This window comes from Saccostrea echinata, unplaced genomic scaffold (assembly GCF_033153115.1).
Source record: "Saccostrea echinata isolate AGI-Se365-2 ecotype Australia unplaced genomic scaffold, CSIRO_AGI_Sech_v1 ptg000054l, whole genome shotgun sequence".
NCBI lineage: Eukaryota > Metazoa > Mollusca > Bivalvia > Ostreida > Ostreidae > Saccostrea > Saccostrea echinata.
In genome coordinates, this window is record NW_026889803.1 from 22589370 (window position 1) to 22600368 (window position 10999).

Consider the following 10999-nt stretch of genomic DNA (forward strand, 5'->3'; position numbering starts at 1 on the left):
CAGTTAGGTAAATATCCTTTTTCAAATGTGCGTTTGGCTTTACTGATGCGTACCTGATCTCCTTCTTTAAACTGAGGTTTAAGAAACTGTTTCTGATTAGATTTCCCATATAAAATTTTCCAGACTTTTAACACATTAGAAGCATTCACTTGAACTGGTGCTCATTTGATACTCCGATGATAGGTATGATTGTAAGCATACACTAAATCCGGTAAAACTTCTAAATACCGTCTGGTTTTATGACGAGTGAAATAACGCCACATGCGTGCTTTGAGTGTACGCTGAAATCGTTCCACGATACTGGCTTTAGTGTCCGTATTACGAGTGGTAAAAAAAATGAATGGATTTAAAAGCTTGTAAGAATTCTCGATTGGTAAATTCTTTTCCTTGATCCGATTGAATGCGGACGGGACGTCGACCGTCTTGTTGAAAAATCTCTTGTAATCCTCGAATCATTTCTTTTCCTATTTTCTGTTTTAAAGGCACTACCCAGGCATATTTAGATAAGACGTCAATGGCACATAATAAAAACGTATATCCATCATTATGTTTCTTTAAACTGGACACATCTGCTAAATCTAATTGCCATTGTTCATCTATATCTGTCACTTTAGTCTGTTGTCTCCGGAATTTTCTTTGAATGGGTTTATGTAAGGTATAAGTATCTTGCTCTTTTAACCATTCTCGAATCTTTTTCAGGGAAATTCCTAAAGGTTTGACCTGACGATACAAAGCTTGTATTCCTCCGTACCCTCTTTTAGGATCATAATAAATCTCTTTTAAAATATCTTCCACTTGTTTCTTTTTCATATTTTAGGCAATGAAAGCCAATTTTCATCGATTTGTCCTAATTTCTTTTCTTCTTCGAGTTTAGCTTTTAATTCCTTTGAGCTCTAAACGGACTATATCTGGATCCTACCTTTGTCCCTACAGGGGTTGAAATGGGTTTTTTAATGACGGTTCTTCGATCTTTTATAGGTCTACTCACTGGAGTGTCAAAAAAGGAAGAAAATCCACTATCGTCTATTTCGTGACTTTTAGGAGTACTGATTTTTCCAGGTCTCTGCATGGCTTTTATAAGGTTTTCATTGCTCACATATTCTAGAGGAGTACGCGTTTCTTTTAAAGCTTGAGCAAATTGTTCTAATCCTGTAGGAACCGGATGATTTTTACGAGAATAAGATCTCATACTATCAGCCATTAAATCCACAATGTTAGAATCGGGAATTTTTTGACCTCGATAACTAATTTCACCTTCTTTATTCCAAGTTAACACTTTAGGGTTTTTCTTTAAATGATTTAATAATAATCCAGCTTTTCTTTTCATGTTTTTATTCACTGTTTCAAGGATTTCATCGTCAATTTCAGCTGCTGGTAATGCTGCTGCTGCTGCTGCTGGGGCTGGAGCTGCTCCTGCTGCTGCTGGAGCTGCTGCCGGAATTTTCAGTTTAGAAATAGGTTCCTGTCTAGCTTGTTGTAAATAATTCCTATATCGATGAAGTTCCTGGCCATATAAAGCAACTTTTTCTTCTGGGGTTAAATCTTCACGTCTTGTAATCTCGTCCAATTCCTGACCTAAACTGATGGTGGATTGAAATTCCGGAGATTTGGGTAATTTTGCCTTGAGATCATTTAATAAGACTTCAGGAACTAACACCATTTTACGACTCATTTTCCTAGGAGGGAAGAAGCTGCTCCCAAAAGTAAAGGAGCGGCTGCTGCTAAAAGAGGGAAGAAGCCTCCTTTTTGCTGGATTAACAAAGCTCGTCGTTTCTGAATGGATTGAGGTTTGACCAGTCTCCTGAAGATGTGTTTCTTAGGAGCTAGTTTTCGTTTATGAGCCGAACTAAGAGGTAACACTCCTTTTAATAGGTTGTACACGATCTCGCAGATTTTGAGAATACAATCTCCAGAACAATGTTTTAAAATACCCGTCTTTAATGGAGAGGAATAGTGAGGGTCAGATAACACTCTTAAAAGAGGCCAATGAGGTTTTAATCGTGTAGAACAGCAAGTCCTTCTTTTCTTCTTCTTCTTAGCCATCATGGGGTTAAAATGAGGACATGTCCCAGGTTTCTCCCCTTTTTATACTCTCAAGGAGGAGCATACATGTCGTGTTTGTCCTTCTCGTGTTTGTCTCTATTTTTCTGGGTGACGTAGATTTTAAAACAATATCGGCATTTATATCTCATTCCTTTAGGAAGTTGAGGTGTAGAAGCGGTCAGAGGTTGAAAGCGTGCTATTTTAGGAGTGTGAATGGGTACTTTAATTCTAGGAGTGTGAATGGGTACTTTAATTCTAGGAGAGGGAATTCCCACATTGACTTGAGGAAACATTTCTAAATCGGGAGCTCTTTGACTGCCTATGGGTCCCATAGGACGATCCATTCTCATTTCAGCTTGTTTTTTTAATAACTCCCCAATAGTTTTTTGTCTTTGTTCCTTATAATATTGATTGATTTCGTTTTTTAAACTTTCAGGCATGGCTTTTCGTTGAGCTGGAGTTTTTGGAGTAGTTTTTTTCTTTCTACCACCAGGGGCTTTTCTTTGAGTAGCAGCAGCAGGTTTTCTCTTTTGAGGTTTTCTCTTAGGAGGTTTTCTCTTCTTTCTGGTCTTTTGAGCTGCTCCTCCTACTCGGACCATCCAATCTGGAAACACTCTTTGTTTCTTATTATCGACTCGCACTACCACACTTTTTAAACGACGAACACGTCGTTTCTTAGGTGCATTCCATTTAAATAAATGACGAATGATGACTCCGCCTAGAAATCCGGCTCCTCCGCGTTTTAAAATGGCATTTTTTCTGTCTTGATCACTCGCCGACTTATCGGCTATGATACTTAAATCTTGACGATGATTATTAATAAACTTTTGAGTCTGTTTATTGATAGGTAAGACCCCACGTATCAAATTTCGAGCTCCCATAGCAAACCAATTCAATAAGGCTTTACGCCCTAATTCGATTAAATGGGCTCGCTTGGCAGGATCTCGCTCCCGCTGTAAACGTCGTAACGTTTTCACTAATTTACTCTTGGCTGAGAGAGGTCGACCCATGACGACTGTATAATGATAAATGACAAGTTTAATGTTGGTACATTTTTATTTATACTCTTGTGGCATGTGTATAGTTAACAATTCAAACAATCGACTTCTCAATCTGTATTCGTCTGGGGTCTGTGGATTCAAGTCAACCAGGAGATACCCGTGAGGAACACTGGTGGCTTTTTGATAGGCCGACATCAAATGAGGTAAGGCTAACTGTCGACTCAAGACACTGATTTGAGATTTGTCTCTGGGATTTTTAAACAACACTAAATAATGAGCATTCAAACTAATGGTGCGATGCTGTGGTGCCCGATCAAATAAATTCTGAGTGATGTAAATCACACTGGTATTCCGATGATGCGCTTTCCGGGTAAACCAATCCACGATCGATTCGATGGCTTTTCCTCTCATCATGTCGTCAAAAATGAGTAAGTGAGGAATAGTTAAATTGGCCACTAATTTCTCATCGTCTTCTGGAATATTTCGAATGAAGGAGACCTGATCTGTTAAAGAAGTATAAGCAGGTTGCCATTCCCGATAACACCAGACAATTTTTTGTGGCATGGGGGTAATCCAATGTAAATTTTCCACTAATTTTTTAACAAATTCCGTTTTCCCCGATTTAGAAGGTCCTGCTACCACCATGGTAAATTCGTGTTTTAATTGAAAAGACGGGAGTGTCTCGTTAGGTTGCATGATGATAAATGAAGAGAAAAATAGGGTTTCAATCCTTTTTATTCAACACAGAAATATACGTTGAGTTCTCTTCACATCGGCTCGACAGATGGGGCAATACCGGAAGGTGGGAGCACATAATGAACAGCAACATACGTGTCCACAAGGGAGTAAAGCCATTTGTAATTCTCCCTCTAAACAAATGTGACATTTTCCTGTGGCCTGAATCTCTGTAGAGGTTTGGTCTAGTAGAGGTTTAATTTCAGGTGAAAGTTTGTATCCCACCTGGAATAAATGCTTAATGAATACATTCATCACCCACTCACGTCCTTTATAGGTGTTGATGTAAGGACAATTAGGGTTCCAATAAGCATGTTCTACATAAGGATCGTCTGTAGGTTCCCAGTTGGTAAAACCCATACCACAATGAAAACAGATGGTCTTATCACCCACTCCCCTGTAATAAAATCCGGCTTTGGCTAGGTTGGGTAATAATCCTTTTAAAAACTCGGGCCATCCATCTTTAAAGGTAGCTTCTCTCTTTAAGAGCAGAGCATAGTTAGGGTAAACAGGAAGCCCCTCTGGCTCCCTAGAATGATCAGCCATGACTGAAGTGTTAAAATATTTTTGCCCCCTTTTTATAACCCCTTCATTTTTTAGGGGTTTTCCCCAATAATAAAAACACATTTTGAAATACTGTTTTTTTTAATAACCATAAGGTAAAGTATTATATTCATTCATGATCTGTCTCTTATCATAGACAATTCTATATTGTTTTTCTAAAGGTACTGTCTTGACTTCATGTTGAAGAGTCCTCTGTATTTTGTAAGGATACGAGACTTGGATTTCATCCATTTCTTTCTTGAGCATTTTTTCTAATGTCTCTGGTGACACGATATTGGAGGCCCGATAATTAAGAGTCAATCCTTTGACTTTACACACGGAATTTCCCTTGGCGGTGAGGTAAGCATAATTTTTAGGACCTCCTGACATGAACTTGATAATGTGGTCCCCGTCTAATTCATCGGTCCATTCTCCTAAACTGTGGCCAAGGGTAGGATTAAATTGTCCCTCCTTATGTTGGTATATGATACTGTCCGTATCGAAATAAAGGACCCGATTTCCTAAAGGTTGTAAAGTCTCGTAGAGGTGTAATCGGGCATGAGCGGTAGTGAAACAGGCAAGTACCACGTTTCCGAAGGGACACTCTTCTACGAATTCCTGTTTCTCTTGATAATTCACCAGCATCATGTCCGATTCGGGCTGCTCTTTATTTTCTAAGAGTTCTAGCCCTTTGATGTCAATGGTCAAATCTTGTAAGAGTTGCTGTAATTCCTCTTCTTCGGTCAAGCATCGAGTTTTAGGTAATAACAGGCGTTGAGCAAATTTTCCCCACAAGCAATTTAAAAAGAGTTTGGCTATCGTTCTTCGCACCGGATTTTTTTCTATACTTAATAGGTCCATTCTAATGCCTTCTCTGTCTATTACTTTACGAATGTAATCTAGTTTCTGTTCCTCTGTCTGACAATCAGGTGGGAATCCAGACGCTTCCTGTTTGATCTTTAAGAAGGTATCGATGTAAGATCTGAATAAATCTTTACTGCTTTCTGGAAAATGCCAAACCTCGTAAATCCGCTCTAAAGTATATCCCATGTCTAGGGCTTTATGTAATTCTGTAGTCACCCAAGTACCTGTAAGACTGCGTTCCAGGTCTGTGTGTTGACATCGATGTTTAGAAGTAGAGTCCTGTCGTTCCGCACATGTTCGACATAATGGAAATAATAACTTGCCTCCTGTGCGATAAGGTAAAACGGGGTGATTAAGGCCTCGGGGTGGTAAGACCCGACAATGAATGAGACCGAAATAAGTTCTCACGTCCTTGAATTGGTCTGTTATGATCTGAGGATGGCCTAGGGGAAAAAGTCTGTGTTTTAATACGTAAGGGTATAAGGAACAGACGTCCACGTATCTCATGTCCCCCTCCTCACAATACAATCTTGTAGCATTGGTCCGGCCTCCGTACAGAGCTTCTCGGGGGTTCAAAGGATCTGGAATGTCCAGGTCTCGTACATAATTCTGTAATGTCACCTCTCTTTGTACTTGTTGATCGAAATCGTGTTCCCAGATACTATGTACGGAGTACCCCATTTCCTCTAAGACGGTATTCCTCCTTAAAGTTTCCTCGTGTAATTCCTGGTAAGTAAATTGTGTCCGGTGAGGATGAGTTTCGGTCTGTAGATTCGGATAGCAAGTAGGGCATCCGTGCCAATAGCATCCGTAAAATTCGTAGATGGTGTGAGTAGCTTCTTGGTATCCATCTACGGTATAAGTTCCGATCTTGACTTCTCCTCCGTTTCTAGCATGTCGTATGTGAGATCCGCTCTGTTGACTCATCCAGGTTAGCCACCGACAGGCTTTGGCGGAATATTGACGCGCAGGCTGATACCCCATGTTGGAATGATGGCAATGGTATCTTCGGGCATGAATCCTCGACGGTAAGCTAAATTGGCCGCACTGGCAAAAGTGATGGATTCCTGGAAGGGGTCTACATGGACCAAGGTCTTGAGAGTGGCTCTAAACTGAGCACAGCATCGTCGTAAAATATCGACGTCTGAAATACAATAGTCTAAAAATTCCTTCTGAAAATCAAACACTTTTCCGGCTTGTTGTTCGTACCATTGATAAAAAGCCTGTCGTCCACTTATAGACATGTCGTCCGGATTGTAGAATGCCGCCGGTGGATAAGGCCCCACATAATTCTGGTTCTGTTCTGTATTAAAAAAGTGAGGGAAATACCCTTTTTTCAGTTCGGTGAATCCGAAAGCAGAGGGCATTTTAGACAGAGCAAAAGGTAAAAAATTATAAGAGTCGATGAATTTCAATCCGCAGATTTGCATGGATAAGATTTTACTGCCGTTCATGATGACTGTAGGCGTCATGCAGGCGGAATGCACCAGGTAATTTAAAATGAACTGTCCGTCATATCCTTTGAAATTGTGGGCAATGATGATAGCCTCGTCGTGTAATAAGGCGGAATTCTTATTGCCTGTGTCGGGTTGTAATAACCAGTCCATGAAGTGTTTTAAGGTATCTGGTCCTTTAAACACGTGTTGACGGAGTCCCATGTGTCGACAGTGAGGACAGCGATCTTTTATGGGTAAGTGTCCGCAATGTTGACATACGCGGTGTGCCACACATAAATTAGGGACGTGGATGCCGTTTTCCTGTGTACATTCGAAATCGAAATAAATATAAAACTGTAATGTCTCTTTGCCTTTCTTTTTCTTTTCTCAGGCTTCAGTTGAACGTAGCACTGATGATCCGTGTCTACAGTTTTCTTACAGATCTTACATTGTTTCTGTCCTCCGCAATGATGATGAGGGAGTAACATTTTAGGCATCCATTTCTCACAATGCTCGCATCGTCCCATTAAACTGCATACGGTTGTGACCGTATTCTTACTGTGAGGCCGTAAATGGTTTTCGTAGCAAGTTCTGCTCTGAAAAAATCCCTGGCACTGGCTACATTGAATGTGGCTCCCGTCTGGAGGGCAGGGAGTGTCCGTTAAACAAAAGGAACAGCGGTAAGGACACTTGGTACGATGGTCTGTAATGTTCCTGTAGCCCACATCGCAATGATCACAATAATATGGGTTGCCGGTCACACCTGGCATAGACAAAATAGCATCGTAATGATGATCGTCTAACAAAATGTTTAAACAAGTTCCATCTCCGCAGCCTTTGTAAAGGGGCTCTAAACTGAGTTTAGAGGAGGTGGACTTGAACTGATATATTTTCAGTCGATAGCGTGGGGCTAACACTTGTTGTAATTTCCCCCATTCTTCGGGTCCACAAGGCTGATGAATATCACAGCCGGCTTGTTCCATGAGAGCTATAGCTTCATTTTTCTGGTATAATGACTGAGAATCTCCCTTCCGCATAGGTAGCCATCGTTTTTCCCATTCAACTAAACTCTCTGGATTTTCCGGTTTTTCACTGTGTAATCGGGTGACTACAATGGCTCGAGCTAAACAAAATTTATCCCAAGGATTGTCGATCTGAACGATGCATCGTTTATTCTTCTTAAAACTCTCCTTATTGACCATCAGGTGTTTGGTATTCTGTCCACCACTGCCTTCTGGATATTTGACGTGAAACATGTCGAATTCCATAGACCCGTCTCCCAGTTTACAATCTTTCTTAGATTGTTGCACGGCTTCTATTTTGTTTAAAATGACGTCCTCATTCAAATGTTTACATTGCGTAAACTCGTACCAAATGTCGGAATCCAGAGAAGGATGGTGAATGTTCAGGCGTACATAATCGTTAGGGTTACACTGCATTTGATATTTGACATTCTGTAGCATGTCTCTAAATAATCGCCGAACAAAGCCTCTGTTTTCCTCCTCTGGAAATTCTTTAAAATTCACACTGTAGACATCTTCTTTAGCTTTAAATTTTCTGGAATGCTTAGCTTGATTGAGTCTCACTTGGTAATACTGGGAAATGGTCTTTGGCTTCGGTGGTGGTGAATGAGGTGGTGATGAAGACGGAGAGGGTAGTTCTTCAGGTACATTCCTTAAAACTTGTAGGTGTTGAGCTCGGTTGGCTTTGGCTCTCTTTAATCTTTCCATTAATCTTGCATTTTTTTTCCTGAGAACTAATTCTCTGGTTCTCTGTCGAGAAATAATTCTTTCTAATTCTTTCTCCCGTTTTTTCCATCTCATAAGTTGTTGTGCATGTAACAATCTTTTTAAGGCACTATCAAAATTCATCTTGATAGATCTGACAACAAAATGAGCTGAAAGTCGAAGAAAAGCTGTATTTATAGAGTGTATGACGTCACAATGCATAGGTAGCTCGCTGATCCAAGACTAAGTATTGAGACGTACACAGTACGTACAAAAGGGTATATAAAGCAGAGCTGGAAATTTTAGGATCAGTCTTAGTGGGCACTTCGAACTTGACAGACGTAGAAATATGGCAGAGGAAAATTCCATGAATTCACTTGCAACCTTACCAGAGACACAGGATAGTATTGAAGGAAATGAAAGAAGTTTGATATGTGATATCTTAGATCAAATGACCATGATAATGCAGGAAATTGATAATAATATACATATGTTTAGAGAAGTGGTGATGCATGAGCTTCGTGAGTTTAGAGAAGAGATGAGGAATGAGATTCGTAATCTAGGAATGGAGGCAGACCAGGGAAAAATCCCCATTACTGTGAACAACAAGAGGAAACTTCCTGGTACCCAGACGGAGAAGACCCTGAAACTCCAGAAGAAAAAGTAAAATTATGTACATATTATTTGAATAAATCATCTTACACACTTTACTGTGTTATTGTTTTTTCCGTTTTCAGAAAATGGAGAGAGAGGCTTGCTCTGAATGACACACATGACGTCACAATGGTATACTTGATTCGATGCCAAGATTGTGTATTGCCTATGCCTGACTCAGCACAAAACGTAGATCAAACGTAACCCCCCTTTTTACTTGGGTTTTTCCAGTGTGTATACTAGATTGAACCGGCCAGGGCACCAAAAAAAAGTGCACTCAGTTGACCCCCCTATCCAGGATCTGGGGGGGACAAAAGTGCACTCAGTTGACCCACCCATCCAGGATCTGGGGGGACAAAAAGTGCACTCAGTTGACCCACCCATCCAGACCCGTTATACTACTCGCGTGGCCAAGGTGTGACCTTGTGACGGTACATATTGTCGTTTTGTACATATTGTCGTCGGCGACAATATGTACCTACCCTCACTGCACATATTGTTGTCCATCTGTACATATTGTTGCCGGCGACAATATGTACCGAGAGGAGCCTTATTTTCCTCCTGCATAATGGGCGACAAAATGTACAGTCACTGAAAGAAAAAGTTAGTAAAAGTTACTAGAATAACTCGTAAATTTTACTGTCCATATAACCACTATTCAGTTAAGTAAATTTTACTAGACGATAAGTATTTGTACTATTTGATTAGTAAAATCAACCAGTTATTTAGGCATATTTTACTAGCGAAAACTAGTAAAATTTACTTTCTTCAAAGTACATTTAGTTAGTTTCTGGTTATAAACCCTCTGGAATTTATACTTTATTTTAATTTTATTTATACATTTTTTTAGGAGAGAGTTTACTCTCTAAACAACGCTAAACACTTCACAAGTTGTACAAGTAGCATTAAAAATAGCTTTACAATTGAATAAATAAAAACAAGTAGATTAAATCTCTAACACAAATTATAGTTTTATTTTACAATGACAAAAACTGAATGAATAATAAGTCTTCTACAGTAAACACTTTTACAATTATATGTAAACCATTTCAACAGATGAAAATTACAATAGGTCATAGAAAATAGAAATAATAAAATTAATTTCTGCATGTGTACAGTACAGTGTACATGAATATTTTTATGATTTTTTTTTAAATTTACAATATTTTAACAATCAGACAGGATAGATTACAAATCTGATGTCAACATAGCAATGACAGAACACCGAAAATCCTTCTCTCTAAATTAACATCACTCTGCTATTCTACCAAGATGTTGCACAGAGGTTTTTTTTTTTTTTACCCATTTCTTTGGACAAGGTACGCATGTAGGTCAAATCATACATTGTAGAAATTTCATAAGGCTGAAAGGAAATGTCACATCCAGTAACGTTTACTCCTTCAATATGGACACTGAAATAATCTTCTCCCAAAGAAAACAAAAACTTCTCCCTCAGAAGGATTTACAGTCCAATTTCAGCACCCCCTTCTGGCCTCTCCTTGAACAAGAAGGACAGTCTGGTAGAAAGCTAGGCATTCTTCACCATCTAAATTAATATTGAAAAAATACTATAAATGCAACTTTTTCGGGCCTTGCATCAAAGACAATAAGAAATATAAGCTAAAGAAAACTTGCAGTAGTAACAACTGTAAGTCTGGACTTTGAAATACTTTTAAAAATTAAACATGTTAAATGAGTTCAAAGTCAAATTTATGATTATTGATATCTGAAACAGTTGCTCACTCACTACCATTTAGGGACTCCAAGATTCACAAACACAATGTGTTTCTTTCACTCATTCCCTCAAATGCATATACCAAGATCGCAAACCATTCAGAATCAATACATGTATATGAATGTTTACCTCATAAATATAAGTCAACATAGATTACGATTTAAAAAAAAGACATGTTCATTGCTTAATGTTATATAATTAAAGTGTACAAGTGTAGCCTAAATAATAATGAAATTATAATCATATCAAATCAGTAGCTCA

General features: G+C 39.1%; 2 protein-coding genes across 2 annotated transcripts; both read right to left on the bottom strand.

Moving 5' to 3' along the window:
- Positions 1 to 3782: 3782 nt before the first annotated feature.
- Positions 3783 to 4325, bottom strand: LOC133204729 (death-associated inhibitor of apoptosis 2-like). Its single transcript, XM_061340468.1, has one exon. The coding sequence runs from the start codon at positions 4323 to 4325 to the stop codon at positions 3783 to 3785; it is 543 nt and encodes a 180-aa protein (XP_061196452.1).
- A 99-nt stretch (positions 4326 to 4424) lies between these two features.
- On the bottom strand, positions 4425 to 6113 carry LOC133204730 (uncharacterized). The gene has a single exon (XM_061340469.1). It carries the CDS (start codon positions 6111 to 6113, stop codon positions 4425 to 4427), a length of 1689 nt encoding a protein of 562 aa, XP_061196453.1.
- Between the last annotated feature and the right edge of the window lie 4886 nt (positions 6114 to 10999).

Bases quoted from the DNA above. Each gene is read 5' to 3' on its own strand.
- LOC133204729 (XM_061340468.1), bottom strand. From the start codon at position 4,325: ATGGCTGATCATTCTAGGGAGCCAGAGGGGCTTCCTGTTTACCCTAAC.
- LOC133204730 (XM_061340469.1), bottom strand. From the start codon at position 6,113: ATGAGTCAACAGAGCGGATCTCACATACGACATGCTAGAAACGGAGGA.